At 32.9% G+C, this 27,551-nt stretch overlaps 1 protein-coding gene across 1 annotated transcript in view; it reads left to right on the forward strand.

The window, feature by feature from the left end:
• Positions 1–22,525, forward strand: part of LOC129218504 (uncharacterized) — a 153,561-nt gene extending 131,036 nt beyond the window's left edge. The window contains exons 3-4 of the mRNA XM_054852791.1: positions 14,536–14,601; positions 17,065–22,525. Of these exons, the coding sequence (XP_054708766.1) occupies positions 14,536–14,601; positions 17,065–17,256 (258 nt within the window). The 3' untranslated portion in view covers positions 17,257–22,525. The remainder of the gene's footprint in view (positions 1–14,535; positions 14,602–17,064) is intronic.
• Positions 22,526–27,551: the final 5,026 nt, after the last annotated feature.

A 27,551-nucleotide genomic window follows, 5' to 3' on the forward strand; every position in this document is an offset into this window, starting at 1 on the left:
AACAGCTATAACGACTTCACTGTGTTGGCTACAGTTGAACACTGATGTACGGACGATGAATTGCTTCCTTTCATTTTGAAAAATATTTCAAAATTTCTAATTTAAATTTAAAAAAAAATTTTTGGGGAGGGGAATTTTTTTTTTTTTTTTTGCTACAATCAAATGTAAACTCTGAGAAAATCCCCCCTCTCTACGAAAGTAATCTTTTTTTTATTTAATCGATAATTCACTCCTGGGGGCAACAAGTTCGCCCCATAGCTGGGGGGGGGGGATTTTCTACCTGTTTTTTTTTACCGAATAAATAATTGCAATTTTCTTTTGCAATTTAAGAGGTCATGGGAAAGTTCGAATAGTACTCAACTCGGACCAAATAAGGAGAAACAAAAAAAATTCTTTTGACAAATTGACCCATAGTTACTGGGGGGGGGGAGAGATTTTTTGGCAATCAAAATAATGAAACAAATACCCTGTAAAGTTCCCCATCCCCAACCCCACGAAAACGATCTTTTTTTTTTTTTTAAATTTTAACAATCGATATTCACTTCTGGAAGGGGGGGGGCTCCCACATTCGCCCCAACATAGCTGGAGGGGGGGATTTGCTACGTGTTTTTTTTCTTATTAATTTAATGTTATTATATAATTTTCAGCCATTTCACTTATGTTAATATTTTTCTTTTATTTTGACCTTTCATCCACCCACGCAGCGTGTGACCCAAAAATAGTGGGCGGGGGGGGGATTAGAGTCAAAAGTTTTAATTACATTTTTTTGTTATTTTAATCGGCCACCTGCCATAAAACAGATAAACCGTGTTTTGGGGGCTCAGCTCTTGGTCTACAGGGACGACGGGTTCGAACTGAAAAATTCATTTTGTGTTGAATAGTCCATTTATTGAGGAAGGCTATAGGCTATATAACATTGCGCTTTGACTAATAGCAGTGGAGCAGCAATAAGAAATGTAATGAAAACGGGAAAATTTATATAATTGTATAAAATGTTTGGAACGCCGAATACACGTACATTTTTGAGGTAGACCGTGCAACGCCGGGCAATGCAGCTAGTAGACTCATAATTGCTGGGGAGAGGAGATTTTGTTTTGCAATTAAAACAATTAAATGTATACTCTGTAAAATTTCCTCCACGAAAGTGATCATTTTTTATTTAATCAATCGATAATTCACCCCTGGGGGGGGGGGAGCACCACGTTGTAAAACCGCGCACCGCGTAGCAACCCCCTCCATAGGTGTGTGTGTGGGGGGGAATTGCTACGAGTTTTTTTTAACGAATAAACGTTCAAACTTTGGGGGGTTTTTTGCAACTTAAACATTCGAATAATACTCGACTTGGACCAAATAAAGAGGAACAAAAAAATTTTTTTGGACAAATTGACCCATAGTTACTGGGGGGGGGGGGGGATTTTTTTTTGGCAATCAAAATAATGAAACTAATACCCTGTAAAATTCCCCCCCACGAAAGTAATCATTTTTTTTTAGTTTAATAATCGATACTTTATCCCTGGGGGGCACCACGTTCGCCCCAACATAGCTGGGGGAGAAATTCGCTACGTGTATTTCCTTATTAATTTAATGTTATTATATAATTTTTAGCCATTTAACTCATCACTTTAATATTTTTCTTTTTTTTGACCTTTCATCCACCCACGCAGCCGTGTGACCCAAAATTAGTGGGGGGCATTAGAGCCAAAGTTTTTTCATTGCATTTTTTACTATTTTAACCGGCCACAAGCCATAAAAGAGATAAATCGCGTTTTGGGGGGTCAGCTCTTGGTCTATCAGGTCCAGGAAAACTAAGCCATGGCAATCTCGCGGGGCGGAGGTCGCCAAATTGGAATGAGCCCCATCTTAAAGTTTTCCAGATTTCATCGACGAGTGGCGGCAGTAATGGACTGTTTGTTTACGCATATGTAAACGGGTTTCTCTGCGAACTGATTATTGACACTGGAGCCAATGTTACAATCATTAGAACAGATGTGGCTCGTCAATTTGGACTCAACATCCTATGGACGCCGCCCTGCGTTACCCTCCAAACTGTGACAAGTGACAAGATCGAGATTGAAGGTAAAGTGAACTTAGAAATTGTGTTTGGAAATGCCACCTACCATCATACGGCATTCGTCGCTGATATCACGGACCCCTTCATTCTCGGATTGGACTTTTTAAAGAAATATGACTTCAATCTCGACTTCAAGACTAATGAGCTGCACTCGACGAGAGAAGACATAGCCGTCTTTCCCGCAGAAAGTGATGTAAAATCCGCTCATAAATAATAGCCCAAACAGATTTATCGATTCCCTCAAGGTCAGAATCATTAATACCCGGCTCCATTGAAGAAAGCAATAGTTTTCGATTTGGACTTATTGAATCCCCCAACTTAAGCAATAACCCAAATGGAGTGCTGGTAGCATCTACGCTTGTGGAGCTTTCTAAGGATGTAATTCCTGTGAGAGTTGCCAACGTGAGTGAAAGGCCAAGGAATATCCGGAAAGGTGAAGTGTTAGCAACTTGTACTCCAGTAAACTGCATCATTAGAAGAATCCATTCCCCCGAGAATGTGTCTTCTGAGTCCTTGACATTGAAGTTAATTCGGAGAGCGCCATTATCGAAAGATCAAAGAACTGCTGCGGAACAATTGGTGGATGACTTCAAGCATCTGTTTTCATCTACATCGGAGAATGTTGGCCGTGCGAATTTAACGCAGCATAGGATTTACACTGGAGAACACCCCCCTAATAAACAGCATCCAAGACGACTACCGTTCGCCAAGAAGGAAAAAGTTGAGACCCTCCTGAAAGAGATGAAGGAGAATGATGTAATCGAACCGTCAATCCAGTCCTTGGGCCTCTCCCATCGTCTTGGTCCGAAAGAAAGATGGCTCCACCAGATTTTGTGTCGATTACCGACGGCTGAATAAAATCACCAAGAAAGACAGTTACCCTCTTCCACGGATAGACGACACCTTGGACACTCTTTCCGGACACAAGTGGTTTTCGACCCTGGACTTGAGGAGCGGCTACTGGCAGGTTGAGATACACCCTGATGACCGAGAGAAGACAGCGTTTACAACTGGACAAGGCTTATGGCAGTTTAAAGTGATGCCCTTCGGCCTCTGCAATGCACCAGCTACGTTCGAGCGTCTTATGGAGACAGTGTTAAGAGGACTTTCCTACGAATCCTGTCTGGTCTACTTAGACGATAGACGATATCATCATCGTGGGACGCAGTTTCGAAGAACATCTGGCAAATCTTAGGAAGGTGCTGCAAAAGCTTAAGGAAGCCAATCTGAAGTTAAGCCCGTCCAAATGTAATTTGTTCCGCCGGGAAGTGAACTATCGTGGTCAAATCATCTCTTCTGAAGGTGTACAAACCGATCCAGAAAAGGTATCTGCGATCAAGAGTTGGAGTCGTCCCGAAAACATCCATCAGCTGCGAAGTTTCCTGGGGCTCTGCACGTATTACAGAAATTTTGTAAAGGGTTTTTCCAACATTGCACGACCTTTACATAAGCTGACGGAGAGCAAGCAAAAGTTTGAATGGTCCAAAGAAAGCGAAGATGCATTTCTACGACTGAAGGAGGCTTTAACATCAACGCCTATCCTCGCCTATCCTCAGCCTGAAAAATCCTTCATCCTGGACACTGATGCGAGCAACGAGGGCATCGGAGCTGTTTTATCCCAAGAAATTGACGGCAATGAACATGTCATCGCTTACTGGAGAAAATGCTTATCAAAGTCGGAGCGAAATTACTGCGTCACCAGAAAGGAGTTACTGGCCATAGTGAAAGCTGTAGAACACTTCCATCATTACCTCTACGGCCGAAAGTTTCTGCTTCGGACAGATCATGCCTCGTTAACTTGGCTTTTGAACTTCAAGAATCCAGAAGGCCAGATAGCCAGGTGGATACAGCGGCTCCAGGAATATGACATGGAGATCAAGCACCGAAAAGGGTTATCTCACGGTAATGCTGACGCTTTATCAAGGAGACCCTGTCCTGAGAACTGCCACTATTGTTCCCGAATCGAGAAACAGTATGGAACGACTAGCCCTACCACCTATCAGGTGACAGTGACTCCAACATCATCAGAACCTGATCCATGGAATGATGACCAAGTTCGAAAAGATCAACTTGAAGACCCCGACATAAAACCAATTTTGGAGTTCATGGAGAGTGACAGTCGGCGCCCTAGCTGGCAGGACGTTTCCATCTTCAGCCCTGCAACAAAAAGATACTGGGCTTTATGGAACTCACTCCATTTACGGAACGGCGTACTGTACCGAAAATGGGAATCTGATGACGGCAAAACATCTAGGTGTCAGTTACTACTTCCCCGATCAAGGATTTCAGATGTTCTGAAAGAAATACATAGTAGTGCGACTGGAGGACATTTTGGTGTCTTGAAAACACTCAATAAAATTCGGGAGCGCTTCTTCTGGAGCAAGGCGAAGGATGACGTGGAGAAGTGGTGCCATTCTTGTGACGCCTGTGCTGCTCGTAAAGGACCGAAGAAAAGAAGCAGAGGGAAGCTACATCTGTACAACGTTGGAGCTCCTTTCGAACGAATTGGGATCGACATCCTGGGTCCTCTACCAAGAACTGCTGATGGGAACAAATACATTCTTGTTTCCATCGACTGTTTCACGAAATGGCCCGAAGCGTATCCCATTCCAGATCAAGAAGCTACCACCGTAGCAGAGACTCTAGTCCAACATTGGATCTCGAGATATGGAACACCTTTGCAGATTCATTCCGATCAAGGGAGGAATTTCATCTAGGCTGTGTTTAAGGGCCTATGTCAAATTTTCGCAATTGAGAAAACTAGGACAACACCACTACACCCACAATCGGACGGCATGGTGGAGAGATTTAACCGCACAATCCTGAATAATCTCTCGCTTATGGTATCCAGAAATCAACAGGATTGGGACAAGAAGCTACCTTTGTTCCTGCTGGCCTACCGCAGTGCTGTCCACGAGACTACCGGATATGCCCCATCTCAGATGCTCTTCGGACGAGAGCTTCGGCTACCTTGTGATCTCGTCTTCGGTCGTCCTCCGGATGCGCCTTCATCGCCTGAGGAGTACATCCAGGATCTCCAGGCCCGGTTGGAAGACGTTCATAACTTCGCACGAGAGCGAATCAACATCGCGGCGGAGAAGATGAAGACCCGATACGACACAAGGTCTAGTGTACATGAATTCAACGAAGGCGACAAGGTTTGGTTATGGAATCCCATCCGACGGAAAGGTCTTTCACCCAAATTGCAGTCGCATTGGGATAGACCCTATAAAGTCCTTAACCGACTGAATGACGTCGTAGTGAGGATCCAAAAATCACCTAATGCAAAACCTAGGGTTGTACATTATGATCGGTTAGCCCCATACTATTGCCATAGTTCATGAATATTACGTAAACAACCATAGTTGATAACATAAAAGTTGTAGATAATTTTTTTGCTTTTGATGTTTAGTAATATTTCTTGTTATTATTGTGTTTCCTATGCATTATTGGTTATTATTTAATGTGTGTATTTGTGAACTTGTGATAGAAGTTTGGCACCCTTTCTGGGGATTGTGTAGCCCGGGACGTGCAGTCCTTAGGAAGGGGGCAATGTTACAAATTCTGTAAATAGTAATTATTGTAGTAACGTAACCTGTAAATAGTTTCCCGTAATGAATATACAACCCCTATACATTCGGCAAAAGTATACGAACCCCCTATTTCTTTTTTGTTCATTGATAAAATTTGATAACGGTCTACGCATTTCGAGAAGCATTTCGAATCTTGTGGAATATTTGAGAGCTCTCTTTTCGGTGTGTATATAAGCCGTTACTCTGGATAAAAAGTTAGTTTCGATTGAGAATTTGTTCTGAGAGTGTATTAGCTCTGTTTATTGCGAAGCATTTCGCTGTGTTGTTTTCGTATTTGGAAGTAAATACGTGTGTAACCGTTGAGTTTACGGTGTTGAGTGATATTTGTTTAATTGCTGATGATTAATTTAGCAGTTGTTAACGATTTCTTCTGTACATAGTATAAATAAAGCTCCTGTGTTTTTATCAAGAACTGTAACGTCCTTTCAAGAAAGTTGGAAGTCGCGCCGGATCCGTTACAATATATATGAATTTCTTTCCGAAAATTTAAACTTTGACTTTCAGTTTTAATAGGTTCCAATGTAGGGAAACATTATGTATCATAATATCATTGTAAAAAAATCGGAAACGTTACTGATTATTTCCGTGGAACATTTCGGGATTTCACAGGTTTTCATCTATTTCCCCGTAAAATCAAGTATATTTGCAAAAAAGTTTCCTGAATTGCTAAAAGATCCCGAATGTAGACTTTTTATTGCTGTGAAAACTATTATTAGCTACCAGCTTAAAGATGGACTGAGGGTTTTTTATTAAGTGTATCGACTTTAGTTCGATTACGGTCTTTTAGTTTGAGACTTAAACAACTCTTATGAGTACTGAAGGTCTAACTTTGATTCATATTATCATTGGGTACAACAAAAATGAAGGAAAAAATCTACGTTGAAAGAAAAAGTTGCATATTTTTTACAAAAGGTACTGTTACTCACCTTAAAAGTATTTATTTTATCCTTTGAAACTAAATATTTAAACGCTTCATTTATATACTTCAGACTTCCAACACTTCTACTAAGAATTAAATACGTCTTTAGATGCTTCTTCTCCACCCCAAAGCAGATCTTTTTCCATTATGACCAGCTCTGGTTTGTAAATTAACGCACTGATGTTCACATTAGGTTCATATATTAATTCCTCTTTTAAAAATCAAGAGGCATGTAGTAGTTGAATGAGAGTAGGATTATAGTATATTACTTATACCACTTTTGTAAAAAATCGTACAAAATCATCTTGAGATTAAAAAAACTCCGCAATTTTCCCACTGTTGCCTTACTTACGAAGAAAAAAAAATGAAATCACAGTTCAAAGAGTTTTTCCACTTGTGACAAAGAAAGATTTATTTTCAGATTACATACTGAACAAATATAAGAGGATGAAGTTCTCGCAGCTAACCTGGAATATCTATGAATAGAGAAGCGCTTTAACTATTGTAATTCTATATTTTCTAGGTATATTCTTAACATATTTAAAACATATTTAAGTTCACATATATCAAGAAACTAGTTTCTTAACCTTAAGCTACATATGAGAAATATTTATAGACTAATCGGATTGAGAAATTGGAGTTGCGTTTAAGCTCAGCTCTTTGAGCACAGGACTTATGCAACTGCAGATTTAAAAATATTAAATATTTTCATAAAATAATGAGAGTTTGTAAATCTGATTACATGAATATTCACAAATGCACGTACGATTTAAAGAACACTAAACAAGTGGGACTTAAAGAATGCGTAGCTTAATTCTTCTTATTAAATTCAAAAACGTGTTTATTCATTAACTTTGACCTCACTTAGAGACTTAATCATTTGAAATCTGTGATATGGGTCATACTTGTAAAAAATGTAATTTTCCTGCCACACGCCTTTTACAGTAAAAGCTTCAAGGAACTATTCATTTAATAATGATTTTAAAATTCATCAAAAATATATCTATTTAAACCTGCCAACAATTTTTAATAATAATTTTTATTTTAGTACATTTTTTGTTCATAACGTGTAAATTCTCCCCTCCGTGGCATGTCACACAACTGATGTGACTCTTTATGTTGCTTAATAACTTGTTTGATTAAAATTATATACTAATTTATTGATTGTTCATTTCACCAAGAACCTCAAATACTAATTGTTTAAGTATATTTAATTTATTTTTAATGTGTTTCAGTTCGTTTTAGTAGGACAAGGAGTCATGTCACACAATAAATTCTTACCTCTTTTTTCTAAACACAAAATGTCATTCCTCATTAACGTGTGGCAGTTATGACATCAAATTTTATTTTCCATGATACAAGGGAGCCCCCTTGCTTATTTTCAGCCATAGTTGAAGTTGTGAGATTTTTGTCGAAAAACAAGAAGATTTTGCTTTGAAAACTCAGTGTGGTCTGATTTCTCACCTCCGTGAAATTGAATTTAAGGGATGTAAATTGATGTAAAAAAGAAGTGAACATGTTTTCATATGCTTAACATATGCAGATTATACCAAAATTTTAAATTGCCTGTATATCCTCAAATTTACAAAACACTATTTTTTAACACACATTTTAAACTACTAATTAAGCCATACTTTAATCAAGAGAGTTTAATTTTATCTTCTCACTAATCATTAAAATAGCTGATTGTTTGCACAATTAACAAAATTACTACTTTGATATTAAATTGGCCTCTTGTTTTAAATATTAAAAGTTTTTATCTTTTTTTTTATTTCCGTGAACAAGGCATTCTTTTATTATTTCTTTTTTTGAATAAAATACTTGGAACTTAACTGGGCCATTGTTTATGGTTACTTCTAGTAGATAACACTTTCATGTACGAATGAAAAAAAAAAATCAAAAGTTTCGAAGTTGAAAAATATTTGCGTTAAAAATTTAAGTTTTCTCGAGAATGACCCATATATGTCACTGAAATCTAAATGTTCGGGAATTGTAACAGATAATCGGAATGGATTAGTTGTAGTTGCTTAATGATTTACAGCAATTAAATCTAATTTCTGGTTAATATTGGAAGTCCTTTTTACAGATTCTGTTAGACAGTTCTGGGTACACGTTGGAATGAAGATTGAAATAAGTCACCTGACAGAAAGAAATAACAGTTTTAAAATGTCTAGTTTGACAAGTAAATAAAGAATGATACTTGGGGAATATCAGAAAGTAATTTATGGCTCCCACATCTAGTTGGGAAATGGATTTTACTGGCATTATTTGTGTGTCGCAATAAATCACTACTCGTTTCTTGCCTCAGAAGTATAAAAACAACGCCCTTGGCAAGCAGGTATGTTGCAATGGTAGGACGAAAAGCAATACAGGACGTAACACCTACGCAAGAAATATTTAGGTAAAGCAGTAGGTGAAGGAACGGTAAAAGGTTTACCTCACGGTTTTTTTTTTTTCCAACTTTCTATCAAATAGAGAAATGAAGAGGATCCATGCTCAGTCTGCGCAGATGTATTGTAAAATCCATTCACCAACTATAATATATAGCGATAAACTGTCTGAAATCAATAAAAATTTGCGAGGCAAATATCTATGTTTAGTCAAATTGCAGTTACTTTTTTCAGATGCATTTTAATTTGTAAATTTTATTTAAATATAAAAGAAAAGAGAAATTTCCTCTATTTCCGAAAAGTTTGATTAATTCAGTAAATATCCATGTTGATGATGTTTGGTGCGTGTCAAATTCCAGTGTATAGACGGACTTGAAACTATTTCCTTAGTAAGATATTAAAAATAAGTATTTTTTGTTTATTAAGTATAAGTTTACTTACCACATATTAGAAGCTAAAGCTTAATGTAAAGATGTTAATTATTACCTACTGGTGTAGGGCATTAGTGAAGTAATGCTCAAAAATAAATAAATATTTCAGTAAATAAAACAACATTGTTAAGTGTATAAAATAAATAAAGTAAAGCAAAATAATTGTTAGTCAATATGAAAAATGATTCAGTGCAGTCTAAGATTTTTAAATATTGATGGATCTGTTTCTGCCAACGGGATTTTTTGTGACCCGTTCGTATTTTCTATCGCTGCTTTTTGGAAAGAAGTTTAAGTGAATTTTCATTCAGAATTCTGTGAACTAATTTCTTTAAAAAGAGCCCTGGATAACAGAATGATTTAGACTTTAATTCATATTTGCTAGCAAGAGGGGAAATAATGATTTGTACACTAGTGACCTTAAAAGACGAACAACATGTTTATTTACTTATTTGCTTTACACATTACCTAAATGATTTTCTTCAAGTTGATGTCTGGTCTTTTCAATTCAAAAGCGAAATAAAAAGATATATGAGTAAAATATCGCTGTGATTCAAAAGTGTATACTATATGTATATGACTTGCAAATTTACTTATTGCATTTAAATAATTTAAATACTTTCAAAATTATTCTGCATAGACTCTTTCTACTTTTATTACAATATACGTAATTATTTCTCTTCTTCAAGAATTTAAAGTGTTATTACTAGTATTCAAAAAAAAAAAAAAACTTTTGATGTTTGAAAATTTTATTTAGTTGAAATTTAATATTTAAAAAGTAATTTAATAAAAAAAATAATAATGCTGTAAAATTATTTCTCTTGAAGCTTTATTTTATACTTTGAGCTATTTTTTTCTAAAATGTATTTCTTTAAAAGGCATTGATAGCAAATATTAAAAAATATAAAAATCTAGGTAGTTAATAGTAACAACTGAAAAACTACCATATTATTAAAAATAATTTTCTGTAATAGGTTTCCTAGAATATATCCACAAAAAGTAAGCATTTGCATCAAATTTATGACTCAAATGATAAGTTATTGTACCGGTTCAAAGTTAAAAAATTCTTTAAAACAGAGCGTAGAATGAGTACAAGTAATGAAATTAATTCGGAAAGAAATCTTAGTAAAGCATGAGAATTGAGAAAAGTCAAAACAAAAAGGAGAAGTATTGGAATTAGAGCTGTGAGAAATAAAAAACGTAATTGATTTGTGACTTCAATCCCGGGAACATTTGTGGGATAAGAATATAAGAATAGTTAGGTTGACTGATTTTGCATGATTAGTAGTATTTTTATGAACTGAAGGAATAGCAGTCTTAAAAAAAGGAACAAAAATGTTTCCACCTTTGGTCTATACTGTTAAAGAGAAAAGTTTTGTTTTTCACTTTTGTTCCATTTTTAGACTCGTTTTGAAAATTACTAGTTTGATAAATTGCCATGCTTAATTTCTTATAACAAAAATAACGAAAAGCTTAATGGAAAGCGTTGATGTTTAAATTCTCCAAAGAACTGTAATTTCATGCAATTTATGCCTAATACCTTTAAGTAACTGCTCTATATCTATTAAATTATGCGTTCGTATCGATTGTCATTGTAAGAAAAGGAGGAAAGGCAGAAATTGATTTATTTTCTTGAAAATATTACAATCTTTAATAGATCTTATTTAATCCGATTATAATTGGAATATTAATATTAGGTCGAGAACTCATGTCGAACTGATTTTTCAGCTCATTTGAATGCGCATATATCATCATAATCTCTTCAAAGCGATTCATTTTAAATAATCTGGTATTGATTTTCATAGATATCGGCACCAAGTAATTTTCGGTATATACTAATGATAGTATTAACTCGAATGAGAAAACAAAAAGCTAGAATATATTTGAATTTATGAATATATTACTTTTTTGTAATACATTTGAAACTCTTTAAGTTAAAGAGATTTTTAATCTTGTAAATTTTCTCTTTTTCCGTGGATTTGATTTTGAAACATGTTTGTACTTTTTACCTAGCAGTTTCTGGAAGGCGAATCATATAGTATTCCGAAATGTAAAACGTTGGCTTACTACTTTTCGCTTGAAATTAGTACATCTCAAGCTGTAACTACATTTTAGAATGACATGATAAATAATATTTTTAAATGATGATAAATATCTATTTTCATTTTGCATTGATGATTTAATTGATTTATTTGAAGCAAATAGGCTCTGCTTTAAAATTATGCGAATCATTACAGTGTGTTATATGTATTTAAAAGCCTTCTACATGCAATATTTTAACGTCTGAATATTATAAAATTTTAAATTTAATAACTTTTAATTTCATAAAGTTGAGCAGCATGAATTGTATTAAGATTGATACTAATATTCAAAAATATGTCGCGAAGTGTTAGTAACTGAAAGCCTCCATTTCATTTGTACTGTAAACTTAGTAGTCCGGGGGACAAAATTTTTCACCCTTACTTAATATTTGCACTAGAGATAGATGTTGATATTTCTGGCATAGTATGCAGCAAAAATTAACAGCTTAAAATATTGAATTGTTTTTTTTTTTTTTTTTTTTGTATTTCAAAAAAATTTGGTATTTTAAATGGTACAGGTTATTTTTCTGCACTTTTATCGGTACTGTTGTTGAAATATCTTCCTCTGAAATAAAAGGGAGAAATTTTAAGGAAACAGAAGCATTTCGAACGGAGTTATCTAAAACTTACGAATGAAGAAAATTATAAATCTTTTTTGTCCCACAAATACCCTGATTTTATTTTCATTATTTAAACTAGCCCTAGGCTGTCCACTAAAACTTAAAATAATGGCAGACATTTCTCAAATATCATAGGTTATAATGGATAGAAAGAAATTAAATTTGGTAGTTAGGCTAACTTAAGAGCTCTTTTTCGTTACCAAAAATACAGCATTCCTATAAAAAATTTGAAGATAAAAGTGTGTGTCGAGATTACCCTTACTTGGGTTCCTGGCTGAATAATTTAAGATTTTTCGTTTTTTTTCTGCAGAACAACGTAAATCAATATGACGGATTTTGGTGGATAGAAAATGATTTTGATGTAGACAAAATAACTCTCAATAAAATGTATTTAAACTTTTTAATAAAAATTTATTTGCAAGCAAGTTATTTCCTTATTTTTAACGAGAAAAGCGTAATGACCAAATTAAAAATAAACCCTAAATTTGTTTTCAAATTAATTAGAATTTTGCATCTAAGGATTTCGAAAGGCCGTAGTTACCGGATCTTACATCTTATTATTTTTAAAACGTTTATTATTTATCTATTTCTATATCCACTTCTCAGAGAACAAAAAGTAAAGTGGTATAAGTCACAAAACGATGCGTTTCATATTTCGGTGAATATTGGTCGTACTAATCCTATGTGAGGCAATGAGAAGCAAAGGGATGTAAACTTCTTCTCTTTTGTAGTATAATTAAGAGTGATCATGTGACGCGGTCCTACACTTATTAACACCATCTGAATAAATTTATTCGTGTTAATGAAGCACAAGCTTTATTTTTGATTATAATTGTTTGACATAGGATAAGTATTTCGAAGTAGAATTGAATCCAGTCTGACTTTTTGGGCAATACATTGTCATCTAATGCTGAAAATGAATTATATGCATATTATTCTGCGATGGATTGGTATTAGAGCCGATAAACCAAGAAACTGATAAATTTTGGCTCCTGGCTATACAGTAAAACCTGTGAAGTTGACCACCTTTGTAAGTTGACCGCTTTTTTCAGGCACGGAATTAGCCCTTATCATATAAATCAACCTCTGTAAGTTGACCGCCTGTTTAAGTTAACCCCAAAAGTAGTGCTCCGTGAGTGGTCAACTTACACAGGTTTCACTGTATCTTCAATTAAAAAAAGTTGAGCAATCGACAAGTATACGAAGCTGTGTCGTTGGTTTAAGTCTCGCGACTGGATATTATCTCGCCATTCTTTTACAATCGATAAGACCCGATTGTTTGTGAAGGAGTTTCTGTCTAAAATGAATTCGTGGAATTCGTATAAGATCTGAAATAAATTTCATAATTTAATAAACAGTTTTTTGTAAGCTTAGTTCAAACTTTTAAGCAATTTGTATTAAGGAACTCTTTTTCAAGTACCATGTTCAGCGCATCTCCGATTAACTTGTAAGGTATCTATTTTTGCAACCGTTAATCCTAGATGCATACTATTTCCAGTTGCAACAATTTTCAAAATGAGATACAGAAAAAAGATATTAAATGTTAGATTTCGTATTTTTTCACTAATTATTTGTATTATTATCTTTTTTTTTTGCTTCTAACTTTTTATACGGCCCCTAGATCCTTGCAATTACGTTTAGGTAAATAATCTCCATTTAAAAGTAATATTAACCCAAAAAATTTGAAGCATTGGCCACCAAAATTCAAGGATATATTAGAGTTCAAAATTCTAGAGCGCATAGTAAGATCAATGCAGAATATGATCCTGGAATAAATAACCTCTTCAAAAGAATTACATGTTTTTGAAGAAAATAACACAATATTTGACCTTTTCATTGTTATTGAAAAAAAAAAAAAAAATGTTAGGCTATGATAAGTAAAAATACATTAAAAACTTTCATACAATTTGAAAAAATACATTCTCTGCACATATATAGTTTTACACCCTTCTTAACTTTTATATTCTCCTTCAAAATATGTAAACTCGAGTGTAAAGTGGTAAAAATCACAAAAGGCCACGTTTCATATTTCGGTGGGTATTGGTCGTACTAATGCCACGTGCATTATTTTTTGATTCAAATTATTGCCCTAAAGATAATTATGTGAATCCAGGGGCCTAAAAAGTTTGATTTCGTATTTTTCAGTAACTCATTTTTCCCCCATACTTTCAATGTCTTAAATATGCATCTTATTTTTACCATTTTTACACTTGGAAGCATGCATCTAAGACTAACGGTTGCTAAAATAGATATCTTGCAGGTAAAACAAGGGCACGCTGTATAAACTTATTCTGAAACTTACTTGTATTAGTTGTTGTTGACTTTCATAAAGTAGATAATAATAATAAGAGAAAAATAGTTATGTATATGTTTGCATCATATAAGTTAATATCCTTGCAGTGTATTCTGATGAAAAATATTTGTTCTTCCTAGAGTGCGGAAGTTGTAGAACAGCTGAATGAAATTGGCCATTTAAGAGAGCTTTTACGTCCATACAAGGTAAGCAATTATTTTCAATATTTAACCAAATATCTAGTTCAAATATTGCCTTTTCCTTTACCTTTCCTTGTGTAATGAAATTCCAAATAATTGTCCTCAGATCGATTTGTCCTTGTTTATCGATTGTCCTCAGAGTCAGCAAATTGTAATTGTTGTGTAGTTGTTTGCCATTATTTAAATAAAAAAAGAATTTATACATATTGGGGCTGTAGTTCAGTACTAAATTCTCTTTAAGAAGCGACTTTGAAATTTCTATATGGATACATAGATTATTTAATGCTTTATCTAATATTACGCTGAAATGCGTAAAATTCCAGTTTGCCCACTCTCTAATATTTTCCGTAATAACTTTCCGTGGAATGAATACATAATTCAAACTATGTTCTTACAAGTATATGAACTTAACATTTTTGAACATCTCTCGAGCATTTCTTAAATTGTGCAATTCAGAAATGAAATTAGATTTTTAACTTTTTAAGGGAGTATATATTAAGTATTACAGTTTTGTCGGTTAGCGTTGCTGATTTTTTTCTTGCGGTATATACTATAAACTATAATGTATAATTTATTCGAGCACATGTACCACCTCTATTCCATTACTCTGTCCCGTCTTCTTGGTATAACTTACCAGTGGTTATGCAGTATATAAGTTACGCATTTAATGACACTTTACTGTTTTCTTAATTTAGTTTTAGCCATCAATTTAGTTTTTCTCATTTATAAAATTTATGAACAATATCGTACAGTTGAACTTCTCGAAATAAACCATTTCAGTTTGTTATAACTTCTCACAACCATACTTTAAAAGTTAGGAATATTTTAATGTAGTAAAAAATGATCATTTTAATCATGAATCATGTCATATTAGAATAAGAGCAACTGGTTTATCGGTTCAAATTTTTTTTTCTTAAATTCGATGTCATATTAGAATAAGAGCAACTGGTTTATCGTTTCAAATTACTGTTTTCTTAAATTCGATGTCATATTAGAATAAGAGCAACTGGTTTAACGTTTCAAATTATTTTTTTCTTAAATTCGATGTCATATTATAAGAAGAGCAACTTGTTTATCGATTGAAATTATTTTTTTCTTAAATTCGATGTCATATTAGAATAAGAGCAACTGGTTTATTGGTTCAAATTATTTTTTCCTTAAATTCCATGTCATATTAGAATAAGAGCAACTGGTTTATCTGTTCAAATTATTTTTTTCTTAAATTCGATGTCATATTAGAATAGGAGCAACTGGTTTATCGGTTCAAATTATTTTTTTCTTAAATTCGAGGTCATATTAAAAAGGGTTTTAAGTAAAGATGATAAATGAGCGAGGGTTGAATTTTTTAGATAACCAATAACTTGCAAAAACCATTCATCTTGTTCACAAGAACAATTTATGAAATTTATAAACAGTGACATAAAACACAAGATTTTATGCATCTGATAGATACGAGTAATAGAGATAGCCTATTTTTTGTAGTTCAAGGTGGCCATTAAAATATGACCACACTTTAGGATAAAAAGGTCCTAAATATTATTATGTTACAGAGTCGTTAGGAGGAAGCACTAAACTTTATCTAGTCTTCACACACGTACTTTCACTTTCACTTGTATCTGAAACATGACGAAAGGTTGTTAAAAACACGTGCTCTGTGATATGCGTCAAGGAAATCCATTTTATTGAATTCGTAAAAATACGCGCATCAAGACATGGTTTTCGATCATCTCCTCTTTCATTATGTTGAAGATGTATATGTCTTTTCATCATGTTGAAGATGAAAGGGGAGGTGTTTAAGCATAGAGCTTAAAGATTTCAAGCAAAACATTACTACATACCTGACAAATTTCAATACAGGTGTCCCTCATATAACACGGCTAATTCGTAAAGTGCTACATCGAAAACGTGTTATACGAAGACTTTTTTATTTACTGATTAAATTATTACTTTACTTGTTTTTATGTATTTTTAACATAACATAAATCAAGGCAATTTGTACCATGTTGTGTCGAAACCGTGTTATACGAAACTTCGACATAATGTAAGAAATTAAGGTCTTAAGGAGTAAAATTTGATGATAGTTTCGTTTCAATAAAACATAGAAAACACGCTATTTACTTTCATGAAAATATTACAAATAAACAAATAGATAAAATTTTAAAAAAGGAAAAGGAAGAAAAGAACAAAACGTCTCTCAAACTGTCAAAAAAATTAGAGAATTTTCTCAGCAATGAAGTTTGCCTTAAAACGCCCATTTACATCGAGTGGCTTCTCACTGCCTCTTTTGTACTCAATTGTATCTTAGTATGACAACCCCAGTTTTTTTTTTTTTTTTTTTTTTTGAACGTCTTAATTAAGTTGTAGAAATTAAATGATAGGAAATCATGTGAAAACATATAAAAACTATTAAAAAGTTTCATTAAAACGATTGTAAATTCATTCATTTATGATTTTTTTTTCTTCTTGCAGAGACAGTCTGTTGGAGGCATTTGCCAGCAGTGTGGAGGTTACAGATACCTGCTTTGCCCCGTGTGTGGTGGTAGTAAAAAATCTGTTACGCATCGACACCATTTCTCAGAAGATCTTGTGGCTCTTCGTTGTGTAACGTGCGATGAAAGTGGCTTAATTCGATGCCCTCAGTGCATTAATGGCGAGGCTTAAGTTGCTGTATCAGCAAAGGAATTCTCAATTCATCGTCAAGAATGCAGTTGTAATTTGTTACTTACAAAGCAATTTACCATAAAACAACGGATATTATTTTACTACTGACGGCTTGATGATTCCTACTTTCGATGGAAAATGAAGCTTACGTGAAATGCCAATTACTCTTCAGGGTTTCAGAAAAAAACACCACACCTGCACTGTTAAAAATTGCACCGCCGACGCATCGCTGATTTTTATGGTAATTTATACCGGAGAAATAAGCGATCCCAGCGCCAACTGGTTGCTGTGGCCTACCGAGGAAACCGTAAAATTTTACAGTAACATTTGATTTTTACGGTAATAGTTACTGGCAACATGGATGCCAGTAACAATTACCGTAAATTTTCCGGAAAATTTTTAACAGTGTGCGCAATATATTTCAGATTTGTGCGTTTCTATTATGTACTAACATCTTGGAGGTTTTTGATTTGTCTCACCAGAGCTGACCTTGCTTTATCATACTTTAACAGGAACTGCTACGATTGTTTTGAACAATCTTTTCAATTGAAATACTGTACATAATACCTTGTGCTCAAATGTATACTATTAATTTAGGTAAGCTCCTGCGTTTTTCGTTTTAAACGCGAACTAGAAATACTGCGATATTTTGTGCGAAGAGACTGACTTGTATAGAACTTTCATAAATCATGTGTTCAATATTTATGGAACTTTGGGCATTAACATTGAAAACTAAGGCTTGACGCCCGAATAAAATGTCTGGAAAGACCTAAAATAAAACCGAGTAACGGAGAGAAGTACTTTCTCTGTAAGTTCACTTGGAATTTTTTTCTTTAAATCCATCTGAAAACATTTTTAAGTACATCATAGCATATTATGTATGCAACTTCATGCACACCGGTACGGTTTGGATTTGCAAAAAAAAAGTGACTTAATCATAATGGATAGTTACACTTACAACTTAAGCATGAAAATGTAAAAGTCAAATAGCATTTTATATGAGCTAAAACTAAGAGCAAACTCCAGCAACACCGTTTCTACATTCTGAAATTATTTCAAATGTGTCATACAATCAAACCTACCAGGAAGATGTGTATGCAGCGGATTTGCAAATGAGTGTTTTACTTCTATATTTTAATGAAACTTTGTATTAGAACACTGGACTATTCTCCTGTGGACTGCTTTAAAATATATGTTTTTAGTCATAAAATGATAGACCAATCTTATTTAAACAGCTATTGGAATTTAGTCGCTACTTTAAATAATCTGAAAATATTGAAAACGGTTTTCAAGTTGAGTTGCCCATTATTTTTGATAGACAAAAAAAAAAAAAAAGAAAGAAAGAAAAAAAGTGTTTCCGACGACAAATTAAAAATTTTAAAATCAAGGATTGCAGTTTTTGAAAGTGGGTTATTATTATTCTTTTGAAAATTATTTTTCCTTTTCGATAACTCCATGATCCTGAAATTTACTGTTTTGCGTAAACTTCAGATTACCTTTGCAGATTTTTTATTACACTAAATGTGCGAAACGAACACTAATAAATCGGAACACTGCAACAGTTTTACCAGTATATACTCAAAGCAATCCACAAGAAATGTATTGTATATGCAGTACTATATTTGCATAATTTTAACATAAAATGAAACTATTTTATAATGTAAAAAGCACGTGGAAAAAGTATAATTAAATTATCAAAGATAAACAACAACAACAAAAATAATAACGGTTTTATCTATTTACGTATAAGAAAGTAACCAAGTCGAAGTGGAAATAAAAGCTAGAAGAAAATAAAGGAAAAATATATTTTTTGAAGTATTTTAAAATAATGGCAATGGATCTCATGACTCGGTATCTACCAATCAGAAAGAAAATCAAAGGAACGAACACTTAACTAAGTGTATTAACTAAATAAACAACAAGAGCTTAATGGTTACGAAATAAAATTTATTTTTTATATATACCACAAAATGTTACAATGTCTAAATCAAGTTTTTAAAGTTTCAAGTTTTTAAAGTAAGGCACCTAACTTGTATTGTTAGGTTCCTTAACCTTTAGATGTAACTGTTTTTTGATTGGAATCAACAGCACGTTTAATAATATACATATCTAGTTAAAATATTACCCGGGTGGTGGTGACGAAAATATTTTAAAACATCTTACACTTTCAATGTGTTTTACATTCCACTACTTTATTATTTCTTACAAGACAGTGCAGAAAATGCAATTTTTGTAGCAAATTCCATGTGTTAGGTGACATCATATTTGTTAAAAAGTGCGTCAGATGAGTAAAAATACATTGCTAATGAAAAACATTACAAAAACAAACTAATTCCTCACTATACCATAACTCTTTATACTAAAGAAAAAGTTAATAAAATTTCGATATTTTTTGGGAAAATTCGGAACTTTATGACTTGTAAAAATATAAATATTAAAATATATCTTCCCATTTTCAAGCTCTATCTTAAGAGTATTCTTATACCTAGAAACCAAAAGAAGGCAACTTACAAAGAGACATTGCAGACTTGTTTTTCCAGAAAAAAAATGTTTGGTACATTCTTACTATCGAGGGGGCTGAATCCTATGGCGAGGGTAAAATTTTCAGCCTCCATTATGTTTTCGATTTCGTACAACGAATTCGCATGAAAAAGCATACACCTCATGAACGGGATAGTGATTGAATTCTTATCATCGGATTTAGCTCTTTCGATACATATAAAGCCTCATGTTTAATTTGGGTGGAGTGGAGTCCGTACCGTTCTCTTGTTAGTCTTGTTAGTAATGTTTAATTTTGTGTACTTTAAAACTAGACAAATATAGTTTGATCTTTGAAAACATGAAGATGAACTAAAGAAATAAAATGCGAACATAAAAAAACCCACTTTTTAGTCGCGCGACAAGTATTATGATGCTTAAAAGTAAAGAGAAATGTGTTGCTTGTTAAATATATGTCGTATTAAGACCTCAATTTTTCACCACGTGACAAATAATCAAAAGCTTAAGAGAATGAAGAAAAACATATCTCTCGTTAAATATAATTTCCGTAGCTTAAATCATACAACAGATTTTACTTTATTTGGATTTAATATTAAACGACAATGTCGAGGATACATTTCATACTTGTCATTAGATTGAATCATATAGTCCATCTTTTAAGGAAAACATGCGATGTGCAATTCAATAAATGTCTAAAGAAAAGAAAAACTGCGTGAACTTAAGCAGCGTAACTCTTCTATATTCCAGTCAGGTTAAAAGAAGAGAAAATGTGATTTCAGAAGATTATTTGCTTCATCCTCAGCTAAGCAAGAATGAGGAAAAGTCAGTCTTACGGATACTTCTTGTTTTATTCTTTTGCTGGGAAGGACCGTAAGAATTCGGTTCGTTTATAAAAGTTATTTATGTCTAACTTTAAATGCCAAATGAAATGCAAGAATATATGTACTACTACTTAAAATTTACAGCACAGGTTTAGGAATATATTTATGTAATGCGCATAAAAGAATGATTTATTGTTTCTAAGTCGGACTTATGAAGCTTTGATTATGTTTTTCAGTATTTGTTTAAGCATTTGGGACTAAAGTATGCAGAATTATTCATTAAATTATGTTTATAATTTTTTATTTTATAAATTATATATGTAACTACCAATATCAAAATGTTTTCCAGTTCATAGAAAACTATGACATCCAAAATACGGACATGATATAAATAACTATGTAATGACTTTTTCTTTAATTTTCAGTTTGGAAGTTGTATAACACCAACTTTGAAAAATTATCGCAACTAAAGCTATCCCAAAATGGATTTCAATACACGCTATTGGCATACATGTGTATTTTAGTGAAGTAATTTGAATTTTCGGCTGATTTTTTTTTCTGAAGAAAAGGTAAAAAATTGGATATAAATGCTAAATTGAAAACCACTTATTGAAATTTAATACTTTGCTGTAAATCAACGAAATTTTGCCTATTCTTTTTTAATCATTACTTTTTCATGTTTTTGCCTTTAGTTAATCTAATAGTCAGCAGCATATCCATACTTGAACTATTAAGTAACGGTATTATTTAAAATTCATAAAAATAGAAAAAAGGAACTAATTCTAAAGTTATATTTTTATACGAAACAAGAGCTATAGAGGACAATTGCTCAAAAAGAGCTTTGTTAGAAGAAATTAAATTTTTTTCTTTTATATAAAGAATAAATATAGTCTCTTCGAAAATGATATTTTCTAACACTTGCATTAACATAGTTTTATAACAAATATGCTTCGCATTTCAAAAAAAAAAAAAAAAAAAAAAATGGAAAAAGACGATAGCAGGTCGGGTTTTATTATTATTTTTTTTTTCATACCTCACCTTCCTCTTTTGATGGCAGAAATGTATTTCAGTGGAACCTTGTTATTCCGATCCGCGAATCCCACGCATGGGCTGTGGTTTAAATGATGAGCAATACGTGCATGCCGGTATAATCACTTATTTCAATTATGATCAGATCGGTATGAAACTTAGTTCTCCCGGCAGTACTCTGGGGTACTTCATGCTCGGCCTGTTCAGCCAAACAAAACATTAAAAAATACATTAATTCAAACATTAAGCAGTACGCAATATTTTATGCGTGTGAAACAACTTCCATGTTTTGTAGTTTTAATAAGCTAATTTTTAGCGCCTGCGAGTGTTGTGACATTTTATAGGACTGTTTAATATTTTCCGAATAAAGTTGCATCCTGTGCTATATAATATTAGACAAATACTTCTAACAAATCAGTAATGCTTCAGAAACTTCACACTATTGATTCAAAAACGTTGAAATTGGAAACTCGTTTTCCAGAAAAAAAATACAACACATCAATTTCAGGTTTTTGCACAGTTTTAACCGCATACTTTCTGATAACTCGTACGCTGTGACAATTGGAAATGGAAACTGTCCGTTAGTACGGAATAACGATGTTCCACTGTATGTTTGAAACGTGCATAAAGCATTTTTTTCAACTTATGCAAGTGATGTGTATGGGTATAGTTTTCGAAGAGAACTGGCCTCAGTTCCAGCAACTTCTAGAAAACTACAACAACTGAATTCAAATCACAACTTTCAATTTATTGAATGCCTTAAATTAAATTAATATCATACTGTAAAACTGTTCGATTTACTTTTTCTAATTACACTAAAATAAGTAACTATTCAAATCTATCACCCACCGGTTGATACTTTGTGCATTGTACTTACCGCCATATTTGTTGTGTTAATAATAAAGGACTTATGTGCCTGATTTTGTCGTCTCTTTCCTATTTCAAAAACAATGGTATGAATAAAATAAAATTGTATATAGCTTCTTCTTTATCGTAATAAAATTATTATATTAATTATCTTTCGGTAAGATTTGTTTACTAAACGACACTTTATTCAAACTGCACATGTGTTAAAGTTATGAAATTGTTTGAATGCAGGCGTTAAATTTCGCTATTGGTGTATGGAAACTTTAAATTCATTTAAGAATGATTTCGGTTTTCTATTTCTAATCACTTGCCTGCTATTTAGTGTCGAAACCATATAATCTATCACAAAGCTCATGTTATTTAAAATTTAAAAGTTAACTGAGGGAAAATTGCAACTACCAAAAGTAGAGCAATTCTTGAGCAACAAGGAAGTATCGAGAAAGAAGCTTGTAAAACAAATTAGCAATTACTTTTATCGGCACGTTTAACGCTTATATAGCATTACAGTGAAATGCACTAATCTAACGCTTACATAGCAATACAGTGAAATGCACTAATCTAACACTTACATAGAAGTACAGTGAAATGCACTAATCTAACGCTTACGTAGCAATAGAGTGAAATGCACTAATCTAACGCTTACATAGCAATGCAGTGAAACGCCCTAATCTAACGCTTACATAGCAATACAGTGAAATGCATTAATCATAACGCTTAACGCTTACATAGCAATACAGTGAAATACACTAATCACAACGCTTAACGCTTACATAGCAATACAGTGAAATGCACTAATCATAAACAGCGGCTCACAAAACTACAACACTTTCCATCTCTAAAACACATCTAAACAGTTATATTAGTATCAGAGACAAAACTGACTCTAAATTCTAGGAAAGCTGCGACAAAAATGCCGGTTACTCTTGTTTTGAAACTCTCCTAAAGTATGCTGCCCGAACAGTACAAAATGGCAGAGAATGGTCAATATATTACTTGGTTTGTCGATATCTTTCCTAATCTGTTAGGAAAATTGAGAGTCCAAATCCAGCGTTATCATTGCGACATTTGTGATGTTTTAAAAACACCGTGTCAAACTATTCATGACATTTTCTATCAGCAGTGTCTGTAAAACTATTTTTCCAGACAATATTCTAACTGCCACAAGAATAACACTTCAGAGTACATTCATTCTTCACAGACATTAGTTTTAAACCTTCAAAGATGTTATAAGTTAGACTAATTAAATGACAAAATATGTATATTTAAATCATTACTCACGGCACTATATTAATTTATTATATTTTTAACAAGACCTATTTAGCTTAGGGCATTTCTCTTTTTTAATAGTTAATTGTACTAACCTAAAAAATCAGCAATAAATATAACTTAATTATAAAAAACATCTTCCGCCAGTGTGAATTTTAAATTCTAAAAAAAAATTACATCCCAATTAATAATTTATTTTGACAAAAAGAACGTTTATAGTTCTTTTTTTAAGACTAAAAATGAATTTATTTAGCTTCAACCATAATCCATAATCAAGCCGTTACCTTGGCCAATGTTAAGAATACAGAAAAATGCATATATCTATTTTTTTATAGTATAAACGTATTTTCTATTTCTTGAAATAGAACCTTTTCAATTTTCTCAATTGTTGGGTGTAAAAAGACATTTTTTGTGATATTGGTTTCGTATAAAAACACTTGAATTCGTACCGCAGGTGATGATGTTAAAATCATTTAACTGTAAAAAAAATATATAAACAAATACACACACATGTAAAGTAACAGAATTGAAAAATATACCTTTGTACATAAACGCATTGTGTTCGATCTACGTCAAAAGCGTTTTCTATTTAAGTTTTTTTCAGAACCAATCCGTCCTTTAGAGTATATTTAAGTTATTGTAAGTTTTTAATAACAAATTAAAAATTATTTTTCAAGTATCCAAATTTTAAACATTTTTTAAAACATATTTTGCATCAAAAGCTCTTTTCAAAAGCATTTCTTCAAAGCCAGTCTGCACTCTATTCTAGGAGTTCAACATTAAATTTCCTTGCAATCGCAAATCAACCTTATTTGAAGGAATAAAAAAAGTTTCAAAGATTCGAAAACATTGAAAACTGAAATTCCGTGATTTAGATTTTTCCGAGTTCTTAACAGAAGCAGATTTATATCATCGAGAATGCAGGAACATTTTTATCAAACTAGATAGACACTATCACAACCAATGCGCTGAAGGTAAATAAATCTATATCAATTACCAAATTATTATTTTAAAAATTCATTTTACGCATCAGGTTAACTAAAATCACTTTTATTTGTGAAATAAACTCATAATTACTGGGGGAGGGGGAGATTTTTTTTTTTTGCAATTAAAACAATTAAATGTATACTCTGTAAAATTCCCTCACGACAGTTATTTGGTTTTTATTTAATCAATCGGTCGTTCACCCCTGGGGGGTACCACGTTGTAAAACCGCGCACCGCGTAGCAACCGGGGAGGGGGGGGATTGCTAAGAATTTTTTTTTTTTTTTTTAACGAATAAACATTCAAACTTTGGTTTTCTTTTGCAACTTAAACGGTCATGCGTAAGTTCGAATAGTACTCGACTTGGACCAAGTAAAGAGGAACAAAAGAAAAAAAAATTTTTTTTGACAAATTGACCCATAGTTACTGGGGGGCTGTTTACATTTTGCGTAGATCACTTTTATTAGCCTTTCAACTTCAGCTGAAAAATAGTTGATATACATTCGATTGTGCAGTGCAGTTTATATTGAAATACGTTTAAAACGTTATAAAAAAAGTTTTAAAAACAGTTATTTACGTCTATTGCAAAAACTGAAGCCTTTATATTCTTGGACTGTAAACTGTAGTCCAGAATGCTAAACTATGGTCAAACCAGGATGCTTCTAGTCCAAGTCTTAGTAGGGGGGCATACTACATTCCGTGGGAAATTTCGTGAGGAAATTGTGAGACCAACTTTAATAGATTCCTTATGGTCTGTGTAACTATGCCTCACCGGGTGTTTTGCTTGAATTTGTGTCAGACGGCCTGTATGACATCATCAATCCAAGATGGCGGCTTTAATGAGTTATTGCAATTATGAGTTAATTGTTTGGTATTTTGTGATAATTTTCTAGTGAATTTACTTGATTAATATTCTATTCATCTTCTTATTATAAATTAATAACAAAATATTTAATTTTTTTGTTTATTAACTGATTTTTAAGAAAATTCTTATAAATCTTCTTTTTTAGCTTTGGCTCTCAGAATTAGCTGTTTTAAAAGTACCTCGGGTGAACTTTCGCAGTTAAAAATGCTTTTAATTTTCAGGCTAAGATCACTAAACATTAGTACAGTCGAGCCTCGTTAATTCGAACACGATTATAACGAACTACTGCTAAAGCGAACTACATTTGCGATCCCCGTCCTTCAGTTGAAAATCACTTAACACACCTAACACTATTGTTTTTCGGATAAAACGAGCTACTGTTGAGACAAATTCACTTTGAAGGTCCCTTTGAGTTCGTTTTTACGAGGTTTGACTGTATAATCATTTGACAAAATTCTAATAACCTGTATACCCCCTGACCCCCTGAACTCTTTGACCGGATATGAATATCGTACATTGGGGGTGCTCTTAAGGAATTTGTAGGGAGAGTAGAAGTGAAAGCTTCTGTGTAGATAAAGTATTGTTTGTCGGTTCGTTGGTGAATAGTCTGTAAATCTTCAAGTACGGTTATTTTTTAACACGCTTTTATTAGCTTCACCTGTATGTATGTATGTATGTATGTATATATGTATGCATCGTGTAACGGAATCTTGCAGCTCAAATTTCGCACACTTCCTGCGATCGGATTCTTTTGAAATTTGGCACGCGACCTCAGACCCGATGACAATGCAATATTCTATAATCAAATTAATTAATTAACTCTTTTAATTGTGAGTTTCCTCCAATTTTAATCAATATTTTGACTTATGCCAAAATATTGATTAACAGATCCAACAATGTGAAAAAGGAAAAAATTAAAATAATACATTAAAAAATGCTCGCAAAAATTATTTAAAAATATCTACAAAAACCTTTATTTTTCTGCATCAGATAAAATTTGTTCCAATGTTCCAAGGTAAATAGAACATGAAATATAATTGCTTTTAACTAATTTCATGCCAAAATTTAAGTGAGCCTTCAATTGGAAATTCATTGCTGATCAGACCATTGTTGAACAAAACTTTTATTCAAATGCATCTCAAATTTTCAAAGTAATGTAGATATGATTTCCGCACACATACATCGATGACTGACATGGATTAGCTGGATTAGATAATTACTCCACAGGCAATTTATCAGCGAAGTTGAATGTTTTTAGAGCTCGGCTATTACACTTTGAAAGATACAGCTGCTCTTTTTGGAGTTCGAGAGACCACATTTTGAATGCCACCCGAGACCTTTAGTCGCTTTTTTTTGGGCAAATTTCATGAGTATAAAAGATTTTGAACAATGTTGAAATGAATTTTTTTTTCGTAAAACAAGTTGAACTAAAAAGAAGAAAATAAAATAATAGCTTAAAAAACTAAAAAAACACGTTTTCGTAGCAAAATGAACTAAAAAGTGAAAAAAATCTTTGAATGAATAGTAGTTGACCAATCACTTAATTTTAATGTAATACAAAAAAGCGAGGGGGGCTTCTTATCAGTTGTCTTGAATTTATTCCATTTGTTATCCATGCAAAAGTGTAAATAGACAGCACCCCACGGTTTTTTGCATTACATTAAAAATTAGTGATTGGTCAACTACAATCATTCAAAGAATTTTTTTCACTTTTTATTTCATTTTGCTACGAAAGCGTGTTTTTTTAGTTTTTTAAGCTATTATTTTTTCCTTAACTCATCACTGCTATTTTATTCACGATGTCTTCTCTCCCAGAAACTCATTTACAAGTTTTTTTGCCTCCATCTTCGAAAAAAGCAAGGCTATAAATTAACTATAAACTATGTATTTTTTGTCAGATTAAGAAGTGCCCCTTAGTTAAACCCATTGGTTATGATAAAGTGTTGGAATGTATCAAGAAGAGA

The sequence above is a fragment of the Uloborus diversus genome, chromosome 3 (assembly GCF_026930045.1).
Source record: "Uloborus diversus isolate 005 chromosome 3, Udiv.v.3.1, whole genome shotgun sequence".
Taxonomy (NCBI): Eukaryota; Metazoa; Arthropoda; class Arachnida; order Araneae; family Uloboridae; genus Uloborus; species Uloborus diversus.